Source organism: Vipera berus (assembly GCF_964194415.1).
Source record: "Vipera berus genome assembly, chromosome: 2".
Taxonomy (NCBI): Eukaryota; Metazoa; Chordata; class Lepidosauria; order Squamata; family Viperidae; genus Vipera; species Vipera berus.
In genome coordinates this window covers 2,776,319-2,798,793 of record NC_138203.1, presented here as the reverse complement: position 1 = coordinate 2,798,793, position 22,475 = coordinate 2,776,319, and the positions used below count along the sequence as shown (strand labels likewise).

Sequence of the window (22,475 nt, the reverse complement as noted above, 5' to 3'; positions counted from 1 at the left end):
AAAGTAAGATTAAAGCCACTTACACAATTACAATGCTTTGTTGCATAAAACAGCGTAACTACTAATCGAAATAGTAGCGTTTTTATTTTAGTCACTGTCCAGGACCAAAGAGCATTCAATAATAAAATTACAGCCAGTTCATTTAATAATAATCTAATCTATATACGGAGAGAAATGTTAAAGACCGAAGATAATAACACAAATTTTAAAAACATGATACCAGTATCGTTAAATTTGTAAGATTGTGAAGACAAGACACAACACTGCGGAGTATAGATTTATATAATTTGTATGTTAACGTATGAAATTATATGAAATAACTAAAATACTTAAGAATAGTTAACATGAAACAAACAAATATACAATCATTATCTTATTACAATCTACACCCGTAATATCGATGTTGTAAATATACAGATCTATAAAAGCATGGTGTAAAATAAGCCGTACATGTATAGAAAGAAATATCAATAATGAAAAAGCTGAATAACGAAAATAATGCGAATGTATGAGCGAAGTCAGGCTTTGGCAAAATAATGAAGAAATAACTATTTACAATAATAAAAATAATAGATAAATTCTTCAATTAACCAGTCATGGAACCTTGTTGAACATTCTGTTATTCTGGGATTCTGAGTCTATGATACACAGCATACAACTAGGTCATGAAACATAAATGTGTATTTTGTGAACGCACACAAGCAACCCCCTTAACAAACCCATAGTGGGTTAGATTTAGCTCCAAATAGACCTGGTTTTGTTTATGAACAAAGGTCACTTCCCCCCATTCGATACTATGAATTTACAACAGTGGACTCTTCTTCTTAAGGAGATAGATGCAAAATCCTAGAGTGGTCTCATTTCCATGGGTCCTCTGGTTAGTTTTCGCTTCATTCAGGGATGAAACCCAGCTTGGTGTTGTTGTGAAGGTGCTGGACTATAAACTAGTAGTCAAGTTCTAGTCTCACTTTAGGCACGAAAGCCAGCTGGGTGACTTTGGGCCAATCACCAGGAGACGGTGAGTTCTAGTCCCACCTTAGCCATGAAAGCCAACTGGGTGACTTTGGGCCAATCACCAGGAGACAGAGAGTTCTAGTCCCGCCTTAGACATTAAAGCCAGCTGGGTGACTTTGGGCCAATCACCAGGAGACAGAGAGTTCTAGTCCTACCTTAGGCACGAAAGCCAGCTAGATGACTTTGGGCCATCGACCAGGAAAGGGTGAGTTCTAGTCCCACCTTAGACATTAAAACTGTCTGGGTGACTTTGGGCCAATCACCAGGAGACGGTGAGTTCTAGACCCTCTTTTGCGACCTTCCGACTAGCAAAGTCAATGGGGAGAGCCAGATTCACTGAAGAACCATGTTACTAAATTAACAACTGCAGCAATTCAGAACGGTGGCAAGGAAGGTCGTAAAACGGGACAAAATGGGACATCTTGCTTAGCAACAGAAATGTCAGGCTCAGTCGTGGTCGTAAGCTGAGGACCACCTGTCTGTTGTGTGAAAGCAGGTTGTGTTGAAGAGCCCTCAATGAGGCCGTAACTTCTCTGTTAATTCCATAACTACTGTACAAAGAGTTTAGGCCAGGGCTAGACAACCTTGGCTCTTTTATGGCTGGTGGACTTCAACTCCCAGAATTCCTAAGCCAGCCACGCTGAGGGGAAAGGGAGAGGTTTCCAAGCTGAGCCAGGCTGGCTCAGGAATTCTGGGAGTTGAAGTCCACCAGTCATAAAAAGAGCCAAGGTTGCCTATCCCTGGTTTAGGCACATCCCCTCCTTTCTCACTGTGACCCTTTTGGTGAAATCTGCCGTAAAAAGGGACACTGTTGAAAAGTTTGTCGGCTATTTAAAAGTTTGAAACTGCACATTATTTTTGTAGTGGTGTGTGTGTGTATATGTGGGGGGGAAATAAGAACAAAAAAATTAATAACAGGGGGAAATAATCCCCCCTCCCTAACAGAGACAACCTCGATGATCTGGGAATACAGCGGAGGCCAAGATTTCCATCGTTAAGCAAGTTTGGCTCCACTGAATGAACTTTCTCGTTGTTAACCGAATCACCGCAGCTATTCAGTTAGCAACGCGCTCGTTATGCGAATCCGGCTTCCCCGCTTGATTCTGCTTGTCAGAAGGTCCCAACGGGATCACCACCGTGATAAATACGAACCACTTGCCAAGTGTCCGAATTTTGATCACGTGACCACGAGTACGCTGAAAACGGTCCCTAAGTTTGAAAAAAGGGTCACAAGTTGCATTTTTCAGGGCCGTCATAACTTCGGTCGCTAAACAAACTGTTGTAAGTCGAGGAGTATCTATAACTTTGGGATGCTTCAAAGGACGGTCATAAGTCACATTTTTCAGGGCCGTCATCACTAAACTGTTGTAAGCCGAGGACTATCTGTAACTTTGGGATGCTGCAAAGGACGGTTGTAAGCTGCATTTTTCAGGACAGTCGTAACTTTGGTCGCTGAACAAACTGTTAAGTCCAGGAGTATCTATAACTTTGGGATGCTTGGAAAGGACGGTCATCGGTCGCATTTTTCAGGGCCGTCATAATTAAACTGTTGTAAGCCGAGGACTATCTGTAACTTTGGGATGCTGCAAAGGACGGTCCTAAGCCGCATTTTTCAGGACAGTCTAACTTTGGTTGCTGAACAAACTGTTGTAAGTCCAGGAGTATCTATAACTTTGGGATGCTTGGAAAGGACGGTCATCGGTCGCATTTTTCAGGGCCGTCATAATTAAACTGTTGTAAGCCGAGGACTATCTGTAACTTTGGGATGCTGCAAAGGACGGTCCTAAGCCGCATTTTCCAGGGCCGTCGTAACTTTGGTCGCTGAACAAACTGTTGTAAGTCCAGGAGTATCTATAACTTTGGGATGCTCGGAAAGGACGGTCATCGGTCGCATTTTTCAGGGCCGTCGTAACTAAACGGTTATAAGCCGAGGACTATCTGTAACTTTGAACGGGATGCTGCAAAGGACGGTCCTAAGCCGCATTTTCCAGGGCCGTCGTAACTTTGGTCGCTGAACAAATAAGTCCAGGAGTATCTATAACTTTGGGATGCTCGGAAAGGACGGTCACCGGTCGCATTTTTCAGGGCCGTCGTCACTAAACGGCTATAAGTCGAGGACCAGCTCACATTGTAGCTCCCCCCCCCCTTCAGCTCTTTTGGCGACCCCCTCGCGGGTCTCCCCCGACCCCTTTTTTGCGGGTCGCCTTCCCCCACACCCCGCGGCCCCCGACCCCTCCCCCCCCCGCGACTGCGGCGCCTCCTCCCGGGAGGCGCACCTGGCCGAGGGGACGGAGCGAGCCGGCCGCCCTGGAGGCGGAGGAGGAGGAGGGGGCGGCGTGCGGGGGGGGGTCTCGCCTCGGTGTCCCCCCCCCCGACGCCGGGCCCTTCTTGCCAGCCGCGCCGGCGCGCCGCCCCCTCCCCACTCCTGGGTGGGCGGAGCCCCCCGCCCAGCGCCCTCCCTGATTGGCCGCCCCCTCCCCTCCCCTCCCTCCCCCTCCCGGGCCCGGAGGAGGCGCGCGCTCGCCGCCTCGGTCATTGGCTGCGCTCCCCTTTGTCAGGCCGGGCGCTGCGGGCTCGGCTGCCCAGTTGAATGGAGCCGGGGCAGCGGCCGGGAGCCGCGTGCAGGGGACGGCCGCCTTCCCGGAGACCCCCGACGACGCCCACGCCCACCACTCTCCCGGAGCAGCCCAGCCGACGCCGCCGCCGCCGCCGGGTCCCCTCGAGAGGGACGGCCGCCTCCAGCCGGGGCTGCTAGCCCAGCGCCGCCGCCGAGGAAGAGGAGGAGGAGCCGAGCGGGAGATCAGCGCCGGGCCCCGCACCGCCTCGCCTCGCCTCGCCTCGCCGCCGCCGGGCAGGATGGTTTTGGTTCACGTCGGCTATCTTGTTCTTCCAGTGTTCTCTGTGCGAAACAGAGGTATTCTCTCTTTCTCGTGGCGTTGCTTTGGCCGGCCGGCCAGGGCCGGGGCTGGGGGGGGCAGCGCAGAGGGTCGTGTGAACGCCTTCCCTTGCGGGTCGGAGGGAGAGGAGGTCGAGGGGGCGGGGAGGGGGAGAGGAAGGGAGGGAGAGAGAAAGAAAGAAGGGAGGGAGGGAGGAAGAGAGAAAGAGGGAGAGGAGGGAGGGAGAGAGAGAGAAAGAAAGAAGGGAGGGAGGGAGGAAGAGAGAAAGAGGGAGAGGAGGGAGGGAGGGGGAGGCAGAAAGACAGAGGGAGAGAAAGGAAGGAGAGAAGGAGGGAGGGAGGGAGGGAGAAAGAGACAGAAGGGAGGGAGGGGGAGGCAGAAAGAGAGGAGGGGGGAGGGAGAAAGAGAGAAAGAGGGAGGGAGGGAGGGGGAGGCAGAAAGACAGAGGGAGAGAAAGGAAGGAGAGAAGGAGGGAGGGAGAGAGAAAGAGAGAGAAGGGAGGGAGGGAGAAAGAGAGAAAGAGGGAGAGGAGGGAGGGAGGGAGGGGGAGGCAGAAAGGGAGAGAAAGAAAGGAGAGAAGGAAGGAGGGAGGGAGAAAGAGAGAGAGAAGGGAGGGAAGGATGGGGGAGGCAGAAAGAGAGGAGGGGGGAGGGAGAAAGAGAGAAAGAGGGAGAGAAAGGAAGGAGAGAAGGAGGGAGGGAGAGAGAAAGGAGAGAGAGAGAAGGGAGGGGGAGGCGAGGGGTCCCGCGGAAGGAACAATACGCCCCCTCCTCCCTCCCTGCCTCTTCCCCACCCCCCCACCCCCCAATGCGAGCGAGGGGGCGAGAGGAGAGCCGGGGGGGGGTGGGAGGCTTGGAAAGCAGGATCTGGCGAGGAGGACAAAAGGTGCGAAGGGGGTCGCGGGGGGGGGGCGACCCCAGCCTTCTGCTGCTGCTGCTGCTGGAGAGGCGGGGGAGGATCCGGATGGAAGGATCTCCTAATCTTGCCAGGCGTTCAGGGATCCAGGCGGGGCAGAGGAAGGGGTGGGGGTGGCGGGTGGGGGGAGATCTACAACCCTCCCCAAGATCGCGGGTGTGGGTGTGTTGGCGGGGAGGGTGGTCGCTGGAGGAGGGGGGGGCGGCTTGAGTTTCGGGGGCTCCTCCTGGGTTCGAGAAGAATGGGTGCCCCCTCCCCTCGTGCTCCCCCACCCTCCCTCGGGAGGGGGGGGTTTAGCTCCATTTTCTCTCTGCCGGCGGACCCCTCCCCCTGCTTTCTCCCCCCCCCTCCCCTCCGCCTAACAACAATCGATCCCTCCCTGCCTCGATCCTTTTCCCCCCCCCTCTACGACCCAGATCGTAACCAGCTTCTTGGGGGCTGGCTGGGGGTTAGGGGGGGGGCTGGGTGGCGGAGTTAATTTTTTTTTGGGGGGGAGGGTCGAGCAGGCATGCCCCATCTGCTGCCCCCTTGCAAGGAAGGAAGGGGGGGTTTCCGTGCAGGAATAAGGGGGCGGGGGGGGGTTGTCTTCTGCAATGGATCTGGATCCCACTCGGAATCCGGAGGAAGCCTTGTATCGGGTGGAAGCGCCTCTCCTGCCTATTCCCCACCCCCAAGCCCCCCCCCCCAAGCCCCCCCTTTCCTTTGCCTCCTTGTGAACTCTGCTTAACCCCCCCCTCCCGGGGATCTATTTTTATATTGGCTTCTCCCGCGAATTTGATTCCCTTTTGGGGCGGGGGGGGGCTGGGTGGGTGGGTGTCAAGGCTCCGCCCCTCCCCTTTTTGTTCCGGTTATGGTTTCCTACCGAGGTGCTCTCTTACCCCCTCCCACCCCGCGACCCCTCCCCCCAAAACACCCCCCCCCCCCCCCCCCGGTGATCTCTGCCTCTCCTCCTTTTGGGATTTCCACCCGGCCATCCAAACTCTGCCTTTGAATCGGAGATGCACCACGATTGCCTGGAGAAATCCTTAACCTCTGCCTTAAAGAGGGGGGGTCTCTGTCTCTCTCCCCCCCCACTTTCCCTGATTCCAAGGGACTTTTAATATGGGATGTGTATATCTCTGCATATTTCCTCCTCCCCCCTCATATATTTCTCAGTTTCCACCCCTTTTCCCATAAGCCACACAAAAGGACTGGAGTCTTAATTCCTCCCTTCCATTCGGCTCTGTTTCTCCCACACACACACCCCCCCATCTTTTTAATTTCCTTTTTTCCATCCGGATCCAAAACGCATTTGGCTCTTCATCATTCTCTCCTTTTCTCCCACCCCCCCCCCACTCCTACCGACCAACCCCCCTCCCCCCTTGAGATTACAGACCCTTTTAGAGTGGATCAACTCACCCCCCCTTTTTTTTTAAACTTTTAAGAAGCCCATGGTAGAGGTTGCTTTTACTGCACCCAGCCTTGGAGGCTCACTTCCACCAAGGCGGAAGGGCTCTAGAATTGGGGTCCCCAACTCCCCCTAGTTTGTGGATTGGTACCGGGCCACGGCATGCCGGCAACCGGTCCGCACAAACAAGCAAAGCCCCATCCCTGGGATGCAGACAGCACACAAAGCTACGCGCCCTGCGGTCTACGGGGGGGGGGGAAACCTCTCTCCACGGAAGCGGTGGTCCCTGGCGCCCCAAAGGTTGGGGACCTCTGGACTAGAAGCAGAAAGTTTCAGATCCACCAGCCGAATCCTGCGCCATCTCCTCGCCATCTCCTCGGCTGAAGTTGAAACCCTTTTGACCAACCTCTAACCCAGGGGTCTTCAAACTTGGCCCTTTTATGACTTGTGGACTTCTACTCCCAGAATTCTTCAGCCAGTGTGTCTGGCTGAGGAACTCTGGGAGTTGAAGTCCACAAGTCATAAAAGAGCCAAGTTTGAAGACCCCTGCTCTAACCTTTTGAAGGCTCCCCAGCCGGATCTTGGCTAAAGGTTGGGAGGCTGGCCCTTTAAGACAGCCCTGTCAACTGGGACTGAAAAAGACCCCCTGCCCCCCAACGTTGCTCCATCTCTTGCAATTGTCTCCCACCCTCTCTGCCCTCCTCCTCCCCCCTTCCTCCCCCCCCTCTCCCCATGTATAACATAACTGCTTAATTTTGCACATTTCGGCATTGTGCTTTCTTGGAACTGCAGCCCTCTTTTTGTTTTTAGTGTGATGACAATGGGATGGTGGGCTGCTTCTTGCATTGATCCAAACTTGTTTTTTTTTTCCTCCCCCTTTATTGTTTATTTATTTATTTATTTATTGAGTTTTTTTTTCTTCATTGTGTAGATCCGTGAATGGTCCACCTGCTGCCCTGTTGCCTTGTAGTTTATCTGGCTCTGCATTTTAGCTCTAATGTTGACACCCCTTCCTTTAACCATTTCTTGTACATTTTAAGTAGAGGTATTCTCTCTCTTCTGCAGACCTAAGGGGAAAGGGGTGGGTGGGTGAGAAGGGGGCAGGAAAGCAAAATTTAAATCGCTAAGCCCCTTTTCAAAAGGGGGAGTGAAATTCCTGACCTTTTCTCGTGGGGCGGGGGGGGGGGGAAGACAAAAGATTAAACACAAAGACAAAACATTTAAAAAAAGGGGGGGGTGTTTCCTGATGAAGGTGTGACCTTCATCACAATCACGTTGTTTTCTTTTTGAAAATAAAAATAAAAATCAATGGGCAGGATGTAATTTCAGAACGAGTTATTGCGAATTGGGGATAATTTTTTTTTGTTACGTTCTGCTTTTTTTAAAAAAAATTGCTTTTGTTTCGGAGACGAAGGTTTTCTGCTCTTTGGGTTTTGTTAAGTACAGAACACACCCACTGAGAATCCGTGCAAAGGCATGTGGCATTTCGATTATCCAAGTCTTTTTTTTTTGAGAGAGAGGATACTGACACTTAAAAAAAAAACCTGAAGCCCTGAAACCATCAAGCATCTTGTGGAAAAGAAAAGAAAAAAGAAAAAATAATAATAGCAGACAGACCTGATTGTTCAATCATGTTTCTCTTTAGCTGTCATTGTTGTAGATTAGGAAAAACAAACCAACAAACAACACAGGCCATTTTCAATCTAGCTGTAGTTTTATAACGCCATTTTTTTTTGTATCTTCATCCTGTTTAGAGGAATACATTTGCACTGTAAATTCCTGTTCAGTGGATTATTCATTTTGCTTTCGTCGTGGTGCTCGCTTTGATCAGCACCATCACAAACCTCCGCTTCAGCCCTTATGATTATTTTGCATTCTGGTTTTCCTCTTCCAATGCACAATAGCTTTCCAGTTTAAAAGAAACCCTGGCTCTTTTTTTAAAAAAAAAAAAAGAATTGGCTTTACAACGTGGCCATTAAGAGCAGGCACATACTGTGACTTGTGCCAAGCTTTATTTAAATTTATTTCCCTGCTGATAACCAGAAAGCAAGCTTACCCTGGGTGCACACAAAAGGATACCGCACCTTTGCACATTGCATATTACGTACGAATGCCGCACAGACGGGAACAACTACCCAAACTCAGCATCTTTGGCCACAAAAATTGGGCTTGCAATATTTTCTTGGAAAGCTGCTCCCAAGCCAATGGGCTTTCCAGCCCCCCAAATTTGGCACCCAACTATTTATTTGACTGCCCTCACCCGGCACTCTTAACCCAGTGGTGATATTTGGGGGTCCTCGGAGGCTGCGCCGAGGGGGTGGGGTGACGCAGGGCAGGGAACCCCCAAACCCACCCACCCCTGCCCTAAAAGAGGCTAGAGAAAAGTGGATGACGCTTAAGCAAAATGATCCCTCCATTCAACAGGGATAACATCTCTTTCTGCTGTGCTGAATTTTTTACTTCCTGTTCTTATTTTGTGGGTAAATTTTTTTCCTGTATCCAGATATCCTTTGGTTGTGTACCTCTTCCTTTTTTTCCCTTGTACTAAAAACATGGAGCATGGTCTGTATTTTTTTACATTACCTAGTTTTTTTCCCTCCTGATTGTAAATTCTCTTTTTTGTAGAGACATACTTGCTGAAAATGTAACCGTGCCGTCGTCGTAGCCTCCTACATCTACTCATTTTATTTACGCTGCTTCTGTTTCGTTGCCTCTTCACACACGGCATGGTTGGGGCCCCTGTTGCCTTTTGTATTGTGTGCATGACAACATTGTTACGACACAGTTCCACTAATACTAATATACAATCTCTCAATAAAGAACTAGATTTCCTCTTATTAACCCTAGTGTGCTTTTTCTATTGCTGTTTTCCCCTCATTTATCGTTGTATTCCTGCTGTTTTAGATTTATTTTTCTCTTCCCTCCCCCCTCGCTTTCCCATTTAGCCTAACCTCTCCCATTTGAGTGAATGAAAAGACATTATTATTATTATTTTTTGAGGGATGTTACGGTGTGAAGTCTTGGGTGCCCATGAAACCGTTCTCTGTTCATGCCTGTGATCAATCCGCTTTCTCAATACACATCCTATATTATCCTGGGGAATTGTCCTCTCCCTGTCCAGAGGTGACTGTATCCAGGCTAAATCACGGATTTTCCATTTCTGCATATAAAATGAAAAATATAAACACACACACGCCAATGCCTATTTGGGGGGGGGGGAAAGCAGGAGTCGGGCACCCCTGTTTAAAAGGTTTTTCCATATCAAAAGGGTCAGGAAAGGAATGAGCGAAAGGCGGGTACTTCTCACCTTACGACCGCAGGGGAGCCCCCAAAATTTCCGTCGCTAAGCGAGGGAGTTAAGTAAGTTCTGCCCCCATATTTTTTTTTTACGACTTTTCTGGCCACGCTTGTTAAGCGAACCATCCCAGTTATTAAATTAATAAGGACCCAGATTGTTGGGGGCAATTAAGCTGACTTTGTAATAATGCCGCTTGGGGTGTGTGAAAGCCCTAACAAGCAGGCATATACATAGAATGAAGGCTACTGCTAAGCTTGTAAGCCGCCCTGAATCTTCGGAGAAGGGCGGGATATAAATGGAATTAATAAAATAAAATAAAATAATAACACGGTAGCGAAGCGAAACTGGTGTCTCCCATTTTCGGAAGGTCGCAAAAGGGGGATCGTGTGACACACACACGCACACACACCACACACCAGGGACATTGCGTCCGTCATAAATATGAACCAGTTGCCAAGCGTCCAAATTTTGGTCACCTGACCGGGGAGGGGGGGGGAAAAAAATGCTACAATAGTCTCCAGGAGGAAAAAAGGTCCTCGGTGGTTCCCCCCCCCCCAGTGCTGTTGTAACTTTGAATGGTCACTCGAACGAACGGTCGTAAGTTGAGAACAACCTGTGGTTAATGGACATGGAGGCACGGGCCTTTGAAGATTCTGGTTTTTGAATGGGTGTGTTGGCCCGGTCCTATGAATCGAACTTTCCCCCTGGTCTCGGGGAGTGTGCGGGGGAGGGGGGGCACGTGTGCATGCACGCTCCATGTGTATGTACATCGACGCCAATACACGGATGCTAGGAAAATAAATAACACAGCTTGGGATTCATTCTCCAAAGCTGATTGCGGAACCAACACACGGATTCCTTTGGGAATGAGGTTTTTTTTTCTTTCTCCACGAGGCGTGTCTCCAAAAACGGGGGACAGTCCTAGAAGATGGGACTCCCAGATAGGCACTCAGGGGCCAAAGGACCACAGGATTCTTTCATTTTTAAACGGCTCCTTTTGCCTCCCTAAACAAAATGGAGAAATATAAAAGCTGTAGGAGATTCCTTTGACCCCCCCCCCACCATCTCTCTCTCTCTCATTCTTTTTCATTCATTTGTTTTTCATTCTCTCATTTGTTTTTCATTTTCTCTCATTCTCATTTCTCTATCTCATTCTCTTTCATTCTCTCATTCTTTTTCTTTTTCATTCTCTGCCTCTCATTCTCTCCCATTCTCTTTTTCATTCTCATTTCTCTCTTTTTCATTTTTTTCTCTCATTCTCTCATTCTCTTTCATTCTCTCACTTCTCTGCCTTTTTCATTCTCTGTCTCTCATTCTCTCTCATTCTCTCCAATTCTCTTTTTCATCCTCTCATTCTCTCTCATTTCTCTTTTTCATTCTCTTTCTCTTTCTCTCTCTCTCTCTCTCTCCTCCTCTCCTCCCTCCCTCCCTCCCTCTCTCTCCACTCCCAGATAAGTGAGATGAAAAGCAACATGCACATCAGCATCTGCTTCCTCTCTGCAAATCCCGGTGAGTCAGGGGGAGGCAGGCACAAACATGGTTAAATTTAGGTCAGCGCTTCAAGAAAGCTAGCTGGACAAATTCAGGGCCTTTGGGGAATCCTGGCCAAAGTCTCTCCTAGGTCAGGGACCACCGCCCTCTTTGGACCCTTTTTCCCTGGATCCCAGCGGGGATGGCAATTCTTGACCACGCACAAGGCCCTTCCCCACCCTTCCTCCTTCCCTGAACAAAGTGCCCTCTGCTCTCCTCGAAAGCCCCAGGGCTTAGATCTCGGCCCACACCAACAGCGTCGCCACACACACGTTAGCTTGCATGTAGCGGGAGAACACGCATGCCTCTGTCTGGCCACGGAGGGGATCTGCTCATCCTTCAGTGATGTGACTTCTTCTTCCTCGTCTCTTTAGTTCCTTCTTCATATCCTCATTTCTCCCACCTCCCCCCGTTTGTCTGCTCCTTCCATTCTCTCTCGGAGGAATAATTTCCCTGAGGTGGGGCGGGGAGGGGGAAGACGATAAACCATCGAGCAAGCTACTCAACCCAGACCGATTAGATCCCGGATCCTGGCCAAAGAAAATATATAACCCCGTAGCAGCTGTTTCTCCCCCCACACACCTCTCTCTCTCTCTCTGGGCCAGAGTTCCCCCGTTCACTGCATCAGCACACAAGCGTCTCCAGCTCTGCTCCCGGAGATTAACGTTCGGACAGGTAACCAACTCTTTGAGTCTGCTGGGCCTGGAAACGTAGCTTTGGGTGCTCTGCTAAGTCCAAAACTCTGCTGGGTTCATGGGGATGCCTTGCTCAATCATTTTGTCATCTGTACCCGGGGATTAACTTGCCTTGGAAGGGGTGTGTGTGTGTGTTTTCTCCAAGCGGCATCCGTGTCACCCGTCTTGGCCGTGACACAATCGGAGGTCTCCATAATTCATCCCTCGTTGAGAAAGGCATTCCGTGCCGGTGTCTTGGGAAAACGACCAACAGGCGGTCCTCTTTGTCTTCCGCTGGCCCAGTGGAGGCAGGCAGTCCTCGACTTACGACCGCCCCAAATTTCCCTCTCCACCCCCACCCCCACAATTGACTTTGCTTGTCAGAAGGTCGCAGAAGGGGACCCCGGGACTCTGCAACCGTCGTAACGATGAGTCGGTTTGCCCAGCGTCCGAAATTCTGATCAGGTGACCCTGGGGGGCGGGGGGGGAGGAATCTGCAACCGTCGGAAAGATGAGCCAGTTGCCAAACGGCCGAATTCTGATCAGGTGACCCTGGGGGACACTGCAACGGGCGTACGTGTGAAAAATGGTCCTTTTTTACAGTACCATTGTAAAGTTGAACGGTCACTCATCGGTTTTAAGACGAGGACTTGACTTTGCTTTCTCAGAGAAAAAGTTCTGGCTGGGGGGGTCAAAGGTCATGTCAGGCTTCTCTGAAGCTACTGGTTTTCCCATGACGTGTTCTAGATTTTTCTCCCACGTGCCCACGGGTGCGAATCCTGGTCGATAAGGAACAGTTGCTGGAATTGGGTAGGTCTAGTTCAGGGGGTAGGCAACCTCGGCTCTTTTATGACTCATGGACTTCAACTCCCAGAATTCCTGAGTCAGCCATGCTGAGGGGAAAGAGAGAGGTTTCCAAGCTGAGCCATGCTGGCTCAGGAATTCTGGGAGTTGAAGTCCACGAGTCATAAAAGAGCCAAGGTGGCCTACCCCTGGCCTAGGCCTAGGCTGCTTTATGACTCCTGGACTTCAACTCCCAGAATTCCTGAGTCAGCCATGCTGAGGGGAAAGAGAGAGGTTTCCAAGCTGAGCCATGCTGACTCAGGAATTCTGGGAGTTGAAGTCCATGAGTCATAAAAGAGCCGAGGTTGCCTACCCCTGGTCTAGTTTAATGAAGAGAAGGACCAGGGGTGACAGGATAACAGCCTTCCAGTATCTCAGGGGCTGCCCCAAAGAAGAGGGAGTCAAGCAATTCTCCAAAGCGCCCAAAGGCAGGACAAGAAGCAACGGATAGAAACTCACCAAGGAGAGAAGAAACCTAGAACTAAGGAGGAATTTCTTAACAGTGAGGACAATTAACCAGTGGAACAGGAATTAACCAGGAGTTGTGAATGCTCCAACACTGGAAGTTTTTAAGAAGAGACTGGACAGCCATTTGTCTGAAATGGTATAAGGTTTCCTGCCTGAGCAGGGGGTTGGACTAGATGACCTCCAAGGTCCCTTCCAACTCTTCTACTCTACTCTACTCTACTCTACTCTACTCTACTCTACTCTACTCTACTCTACTCTACTCTACTCTACTCTACTCTATTTGGACTAGATGACTTCCAAGGTCCCTTCCAACTCTATCATTGTCATCATCATCATCATCATCATCATCATCATCATCATCATGATCTAAAAGAAATGCAGAGTATGATCCATCACCGCTTTCACTATGGACGCACAAGACCAGGGACCGGCTGGAAAATTACATGCAGGCAGTCCTCGACTTAACAGTACATTGAGTGACCGTTCAAAGTTACAACGGCACTGGGAAAAAGTGACTCAGGACTTCACACTTACAACCGTTGCAGCATCTGCAGGGTCACGTGATCAAATTTCAGACGCTCTTGGCAGCGGACTCATATTGATGATGGTTGCTGTGTTCCCCGGGGTGTGTGTCACGTGATCCCCCTTTTGCGACCTTCTGACCAGAAAAAGTCAATGGGCAAATCCAGATTCGCTTAACAACTGTTAGTGATGTAGTTGTTAAGTGAGTCTGACTTCTCTGCCGTCTTTGCTTCCCAGGAGGTGGCGGCGATTCGCCTCGCGGCCGGCAAGGGAGGTCCGGGAAAACAGGGCAAAATTCACTTAGCAGGTATTTTGCTTAGCGCTGGAAATGTTGGGCTCCGCGGTGGTCGCAAGCCGTGGACCGACTGCATTGCAAAATGTTCCTTTCTTGTTTTAGAGACCATTAAATGCTCAATCTCTGGCCTAAAAGCTGGAAAGGAAAGCAAGTGTGCAGAAAGCTGAGTTATCACCAGGCAATGGTGCCATCAAGATTCGGCCACATTGAAATCAAGGGCAATTGGTTGTCCAATCTCTTCTTTAAAACTTGGAAAGTTTTATCCTATTATGGGGATCGGCTTCTCTCTCTCTCTCCCCCTCCCTCCCTCTCTCTCTCTCTCTCCTCTCCCTCTCCCCTCTCTCCCTCTCCTCCCTCTCTCTCCCCCTCCCTCTCTCTCTCCTCTCCCTCTCCTCTCCCCCTCTCCCCCTCTTCTCTCTCCCCCTCTCTTCCCCTCTCTCTCTCTCTCCTCTCTCTCCCTCTCCCTCTTCTCTTTCCCTCTCTCTCCCCCTCCCTCTCTCTCCTCTCTCTCCCTCTCCTCTCCCCCTCTCTCCCTCCCTCTCCCTCTCTCTCCCGCTCCCTCTGTCTCTCCTCTCCCTCTTCTCTCTCCCTCCCTCTCCCTCTCTCTCCCGCTCCCTCTGTCTCCTCTCCCTCTTTTCTCTCCCTCTCTCCCTCCCTCTCTCTCCCCCTCTCCCGCTCCCTCTCTCCCTCCCTCTCTCCTCTCTCCCTCTCCTCTCCCCCTCTCCTTCTCCTCTCCCCCCCTTCTCTCTTCTCCCTCCCTCTCCCTCTCTCCCTCCCTCTCTCTTCCCCTCCCTCTCTCCTCTCTCTCCCTCTCCTCTCCCTCTTCTCTCTCCCTCTCCCTCTCTCCCTCTCCCTCCCTCCCTCTCTCTCCCTCTCTCCCCCTCCCTCTCTCCCCCTCCCTCTCCCTCTCCCCCTCCCTCTGTCTCTCCTCTCCCCCTCTCCCTCTTCTCCCTCCCTCTCCCTCTGTCTCTCCCTCTCCTCTCCCTCTCTCTCCCCCTCCCTCTGTCTCTCTCTCTCTTCTCTCCCTCTCCCTCCCTCTTTCTCTCTCCTTCCCTCTCTCCCTCCCCCTCCCTCCCTTCCTCCTGGTTGATAACTTAAGACCCATTCTGTGCCCTTTCTCACATTTCCTAATCTTTGCAAGCAAAGCCCTTTGCAGGAGCTTGGCTGAGACGGCAGAAGAATTTAGCCTTAAAATGGTCAAATCAAGGTTGCCGGCTGAGCACAAGAGCTTCCTAGCAATGATTTTGCTGCTTTTCAAAAGCAAACAGACCCGAATGTATTTCTGTGCCCTAAAAAAGAAAAAAAATATCACACTGGCTACCACATGACATTAGGCAGAGGAGACTCTTGACACATACAGGTGTTGATGCTTAGGAATCACTCATCCCCAAGAAGATGCGGTCAAAAATAAATAAATAACAGAATGCAGCAGCGTGGCAAAACACAGAATGCCGGGCCAACTGAAATGCAAGTCAAGTCAGGATTTCCAGAGGTGTGAAAAAGTGTCACAACCGAGAAGAGTTGATCTAAGGTCTGATTGGGGATATCTTTTACAGCCTATTAAGGCATGGAGTGTTGGCCTGTTCTTAAGCCATGAAAATGAGTGATACAATACAGTTATTCAGTGGAATTATTGGGTCAGCTGGAACCATTAGAATAGAATAGAATAGAATTAGATAATAGAATAGACTAAGAATAGAATAGAATTAGATAATAGAATAGACTAAGAATAGAATAGAATTAGATAATAGAATAGACTAAGAATAGAATAGAATAGAATAGAATTAGATAATAGAATAGAATAAGAATAGAATTAGATAATAGAATAGAATAAGAATAGAATTAGATAATAGAATAGAATAAGAATAGAATAGAATAGAATTAGATAATAGAATAAGAATAGAATAGAATAGCATTAGATAATAGAATAGAATAAGAATAGAATAGAATAGATTTTGGAATGTATAATAGATTTTGGAATATACAATAGAATAGATATTGGACAATAGAATAGAATAGAATGGAATTAGATAATAGAATAGAATAGAATAAGATAATAGAATAGAATAGAATAGAATTAGATAACAGAATAGAATATAGAATAGAATGGAATTAGATAATTAGAATAGAATAGAATGTAGAATAGAATAGAATCAGATAATAGAATAGAATGTAGAATGGAATGGAATGGAATGGAGCTGGAAGGGACCTTGGAGGCCTAGTCCAGCCCCCTCCTCAAGCAGGGGACAACATTCCCACGGTCTTTGTGTTTGTGTGTGTGTGTGTGTGTGTGTGTGTGACCGACCTTCATCTTTCAAAGCCAGGTGTGTATAATCCCACCAATGCAATACAGGCAGTCCTCGACGTACGATCACAACCGAGCCCCAAATTGCCATCGCTAAGCAAGACGGTCGCTAAGTGAATTTTGTCCCATTTTACGAACTTTCTTGCCACAGTCGTTAAGCGAATCACGGCAGTTATTAAGACAGTAGCAGGGTTGTTAAGCGAAACTGATCTCCCCCTTGACTTTGCCTTGTCAGAAGGTCACAAAAAGGGATCAGGTGACCCCGGGGGACGCTGCAACCGTCCTAAATATGAGTCAATTGCCAAACCTCTGGATTTTGGTCACATGAATACTGCAAAGGTCCTAAGTGTGAAAAAAAACCCTTGTAATTCACTTTTAACCAATGTTACAAGTGTAAAACTGACCAGCTATACAGATATAAACCTGAAAGTGCAAGGGCAGTGGGCGGGGAGACATATACACATATATTTATGAATGAGGGTGTCAGTTCTAAAGAGGAATAAAAGTTGGGTTTGATGGTTAGGCAAGGGAACTTGTAGAATGGAATAGCAACAGCAACAGCACTTAAGACTTATATACCACTTCGTAGTGCTAGACAGCCCTCTCTCTAAGCGGTTTTTGCAGAGTCAGCCTATTTGCCCCCAACCATCTGGCTCCTCGTTTTACTGACCTCGGTTGCATGGACGGCTGAGTCAACCTGGAGCCCCGTCAGGATCGAACTCCAGGCTGTGGGCAGAGTCTGTCTGCAATGCGGCACCTTCAGAGAGGGAGGGAGGGAAGGGAAGGGAAGGAAGGAAGGAAGGAAGGAAATGGAAGAAGGGAAGGAAGATAGGAAGGAAGGAAGAAATAGCAGTAGCACTTAGACTTATATACCGCTTCACAGTGCTTTACAGCCCTCTCTAAGCGGTTTACAGAGTCAGCCTATTTGTCCCCAACAATCTGGGTCCCCATTTTACCCACCTCGGAAACACGGAAGGCTGAGTCCAGCTTGAGCTGGTCAGGATCGAACTCCTGGCAGTCAGCAGAATTAGCTTGCAACACTGCATTCTAACCACTGCGCCACCAAGGTTCATGTGGAATCAATGCTTTGTTTATCTTCATAATTAAAATAACAGAGTTGGAAGGGACCCCCCCCTGCCCCCCCTGCTCAAGCAGGAGACCCTATATCATTCGGGACAAATAGCTGTCCGATCTCTTCTTAAAAGCCTCCATTGATGAAGCACCCACAATTTCTGGTTAATTGTTCTCACTGTCAGGAAATTTCTCCTTAGTTCTAGGTTGCTTCTCTACTTGATTAGTTTCCATGGCTAGTTCCAAACAATGGTTGGAAACCGATCACAGAGAGAAGCAACCTGGAATTAAGGAGAAACTTCCTGACAGTGGAACTGCTTGCCTCTAGAAGTTGTGAATGCTCCAACCACTGGAGGTTTTAGACTGGACAGCCATTTGTCTGAGATGGTGTAGGTTCTCCTGCTTGAGGAGGGGGCTGGACTAGAAGGCCTCCAAGGACCCTTCCAGCTTCTACTCTACTCTACTCTACTCTACTCTACTCTACTCTACTCTACTCTACTCTACTCTACTCTACTCTACTCTACTCTGTTCCATTCTGTATTTTCTATTCCATTCTAGTCCATATAATTCTATTCTATTCTATTCTATTCTATTCTATTCTATTCTATTCTATTCTATTCTATTCTATTCTATTCTATTCTATTCTATTCTATTCTATTCTATTCTATTCTATTCTATTCTATTCTATTGCATTCCACACCATCTATTCTATTCTATTCTATTCTATTCTATTCTATTCTATTCTATTCTATTCTATTCTATTCTATTCTATTCTATTCTATTCTATTCTATTCTATTCTATTCTATTCTATTCTATTCTATTCTATTCTATTCTATTCTATTCTATTCTATTGCATTCCACACCTTCTATTCTATTCTATTCTATTCTATTCTATTCTATTCTATTCTATTCTATTCTATTCTATTCTATTCTATTCTATTCTATTCTATTCTACTCTACTCTACTCTACTCTACTCTACTCTACTCTACTCTACTCTACTTTTCAAATGCAATAGCACCTAGTTCTTTTTTTTAGAAATAAGAAGCAAAATAGGGGAGGGGTCCCTCCTTTAAAGAGGGAGAGTGCAGAGGCATCATTCCCACAGTCCTGCAGTCCTTCTTCTTAAGCAGGCCCTCCAGGGTGCCACACAATGGTTTGCTTCTGGTGTAGGAGGAAGATTAAAATACAGACAGTCCTTGATTTAATTCGTTGAGTGACTGATCAAAGTTACAACGGCACTAAACCAAAAAAAAAAATGACTTATGACCGTTTTTCACACTTACGACCATTGGAGGCATCCCCAGGGTCAATTGTTCAAAATTCACACGCTTGGCAACTGTGTCGTATTTATGACGGTCACAGCATCTCTCTCTGTGTGTGTGTGTTTGTGTTGTGATGTGATCAAAATTCAGATAGCTTGGCCACCGACTCATGTTTATGACGGTTGCATAAGCAAAGTTGATGGGGTAATAATAATAATAATAATAATAATAATAATAATAATAATAATAATAATAATAATAATAATAATAATAATAATAATAATAATAATAATATAATAATAATAATAATAATAATAATAATAATAATAATAATAATAATAATAATAATAATAATAATAATAATAATAATATAATAATAATAATGCTGCCGCTTGGGGTGTGTGTGAAAGCCCTAATAAGCAGGCATATACATAGAATGAAGGCTACTGCTAAGCTTGTAAGCCGCCCTGAGTCTTCGGAGAAGGGCGGGATATAAATGGAAATTAAAATAAAATAAAATAAAAATAAGTTAACAACTGTGGCTAGAAAGGTTGTAAAATGGGGCCAAGCTGACAACGACTGTGAGGGTCATCCGAGGACTACCTGTATAAAATTTAAACTTCTCAAGACCTTCTGCAGGGGACAGATCGTAGATTAAAAAAAAATAACTAAAAACTGGGGTGTCAGACACTTAATTTTTTGCAACCTTAATTCTGGTGTCGACTTCATTGAAATGGGGACTTAGAAAGTTGTGGTTGCTGAAGGTGTGGAAAAGTTGTCGAATCGGAAACATCTCAAATGACTCGGTTCAGCCCTGAAACCGGTATGCCATGTTGTTGGAAGCAGTAAACCTTGGACGGAGGTCCGCCATTCTCGATGGGAACAGATGGATTCAGATACGTTTTAGCCTCAAAACATGCAAAACATATAACACCAACGTGGCAACATTGGTACGTTAGGAGAAGGCAGATAAGTGGGCAGACATACAGTAAGAGATTCTGGTCCATCAAGGCAAGAAGAACTGAATGCACAGGTAGAGAATTCAGAAGGCTTCAGACTTGGCCCTTTTATGACTTGTGGACTTCAACTCCCAGAATTCCTCAGCCAGGCACACATGCCTGGCTAAGGAATTCTGGGAGTTGAAGTCCACATGTCATAAAAGGACCAAGTTTAAAGACCCCTGGAATAGGTGGTGCCTGGCTCAATAGTAGTAACTATGAGAGGGATCTTGGAGTCCTAGTAGACAATCACTTCAATATGAGCCAGCCGTGTGCTGCACCTGCCAAGAAAGCCAACACAGTGCTAGGCTACATTAACAGAGGGATAGAATCAAGATCACATGAAGGGTTAATACCACTTTACAACGCCTTGGTAAGGCCACACTTGGAATACGGCATCCAGTTTTGGTCACCACGATGTAAAAAAGATGTTGAGACTCTAGAAAGGGTGCAGAGAAGAGCAACGAAGATGATTAGGGGGCTGGAGGCTAAAACATATAAGGAACAGTTGCTGGAATTGGAGATGTCTAGTTTAATGAAGAGAAGGACCAGGGATGACAGGATAGCAGTGTTCCAATATCTTAGGGGCTGCCCCAAAGAAGAGGGAGTCAAGCTAATCTCCAGAACAAGAAGCAACAGATGGAAACTAATTAAGGAGAGAAGCAACCTAGAACTAAAGAGAAATTTCCTGACTGTTAGAACAATTAACCAGTGGAACAACCTGCCTCCAGAAGTGGTGAATGCTCCAACACTGGAAGTTTTTAAGAAGAGACTGGACAGCCGTTTGTCTGAAATGGTATAGGGTTTCCTGCCTGAGCAGGGGTTTGGACTAGATGACCTCCAAGGTCCCTTCCAGATTCTATTCTATTCTATTCTATTCTATTCTATTCTATTCTATTCTATTCTATTCTATTCTATTCTATTCTATTCTATTCTATTCTATTCTATTCTATTCTATTCTATTCTATTTATGGGTGCTCCATTACAAGAGATATTCAGAGTTAGACTGGACAAGCATTTGTCCTTAGTTCTAGGTTGCTTCTCTCCTTGATTAGTTTCCATCCGTTGCTTCTTGTCCTGCCTTCAGGTGCTTTGGAGAATAGCTTGACTCCCTCTTCTTTGTGGTAGCCCCTGAGATATTGATAGACTGCTATCATGTCACCCTTTATCCTTCTCTTCATTAAACTGGACCTACCCAATTCCAGCCACCGTTCCTTGTATGTTTTAGCCTCCAGTCCCCTGATCATCTTTGTTGCTCTTCTCTGCACTCTTTCTAGAGTCTCAGCATCTTTTTTACATCGTGGTGACCAAAACTGGATGCCGTATTCCAAGTGTGGCCTCACCAAGGCCTTGTAAAGTGGGATTAATACTTCATGTGATCTTGATTCTATCCCTCTGTTAATGCAGCCTAGCACTGTGTTGGCTTTTTTGGCAGCTGCAGCACACGGCTGGCTCCTATTTAAGGGATTGTCCACTAGGACTCCGCGATCCCTCTCACGGTTACTACTATTGAGCCAGGTACCCCCTATACTATACCTGTGCATTTGGTTTTTCTTGCCTAAATGTAGAACCTTACTTTTTCACCACTGAATTTCATTTTGTTACATAGCGCCCAGTGTTCGAGTCTGTCCAGATCCTCCTGTATCTTAAGCCTGTAACTTCTGCAGTGTCGGCTATTCCTGCCAGCTTGGTGTCCTCTGCAAATCTGATGAGTTCCCCATTTATCCCCTCGTCCAAATCGTTGATGAAGATATTGAAGAGCACTGGGCCCAGAACAGAGCCCTGGGGCACCCCACTACACACTTCCCTTCATGTAGATGCGGTTCCATTGAGAACCACACGCTGAGTACGGCTGGTCAGCCAGCTACGAATAACACATATGTTAAAGCAATGAGTTGTTGGCTGAGAGTTTAGTGTGAGAGTTTCAACCAGCTGTTACAGCTGTGCCTTTCACATCAGCTCAAGAGGATCCAATTTTGCAGAGCATCAGGCCATTTTTGCACATCTGGCTGTTGCTGACAGCCCAGCCCACTTCATTTTTTCACTTGGGAGTCGCGAATCCTAAAGACTGTGCACGCCAAGGGAGGCGAGTCCCAGCGTTTTACAAAAATGACAATAACCAAAACTCCTTTATTAAAACAGTATTTCAAATCTCCATTGCCCTCAGAAACCCCCCCTCCCTCTCTGGCAGCTCAATTATCTGAAGCCAAATTAGGTGGGGAACCCAGATGTTGAGTGTTTGGAAGATAAGTTGGGGAAAGAAAATAGTGAAATTAAATTCCTTTCTGTAACACAGGCAGAGACAGAGTCAGTTTTGGTCACCAGGATGTGAAAAAGAGGTTGAGACTCTAGAAAGGGTACAGAGAAGAGCAACAAAGATGATCAGGGGACTGGAGGCTAAAACATATAAGGAACGGTTGCTGGAATTGGGTATGTCCAGTTTAATGAAGAGAAGGATGAGGGGGGACAGGATAGCAGCCTTCCAGTATTGCAGGGGCGGCCTCTCTCTCTCCCTCTCCCTCTCTTTCCCCCTCTCTCCCTCCCTCCCCCTCCCTCCGTCTCCGTCTCCCTCCCTCTTCCTCTCTCTCTCTGTCTCTCCTTCTCCCTCTCTCTTTCCCTTTCTCTCCCTCCCTCTCCCTCTTTCCCCCTCTCTCCCCCTCTCTCCGTCTCTCCCTCTCTCTTTCCCCTTCTCTCCCTCCCTCTCCCTCCCTCCGTCTCCGTCTCCCTCCCTCTCTCTCTCCATTTCTCCTTCTCCCTCTCTCTTTCCCCTTCTCTCCCTCCCACTCTCTCCCTCTCTCCCTCTCTCCTCTCGTCTCTCCCCCTCTCTCCCTCCCTCCCCCTCCCTCCGTCTCCGGCTCCCTCCCTCTTCCTCTCTCTCTCCGTCTCTCCTTCTCCCTCTCTCTTTCCCTTTCTCTCCCTCCCTCTCCCTCTTTCCCCCTCCCTCTCTCTTCCTCTCTCCATCTCTCCCTCTCTCCTCTGGTCTCTCCCCCTCCC

At 47.8% G+C, this 22,475-nt stretch overlaps 1 protein-coding gene and 1 long non-coding RNA gene across 2 annotated transcripts in view; both read left to right on the top strand.

Annotated features, from left to right (window-relative positions):
* LOC308663138 overlaps nt 1-22,475 on the top strand; it is an 861,733-nt gene that overhangs the window by 1,471 nt on the left and 837,787 nt on the right. The gene's annotated exons all lie outside the window — the stretch shown is intronic.
* Nucleotides 3,871-22,475, top strand: part of ARK2C (arkadia (RNF111) C-terminal like ring finger ubiquitin ligase 2C) — a gene marked incomplete at both ends in the record, with an annotated part of 99,673 nt that continues 81,068 nt past the window's right edge. Inside the window, one exon of the mRNA XM_081319305.1 lies at nt 3,871-3,928. Coding sequence (XP_081175431.1) covers nt 3,871-3,928 — 58 coding nt within the window. The remainder of the gene's footprint in view (nt 3,929-22,475) is intronic.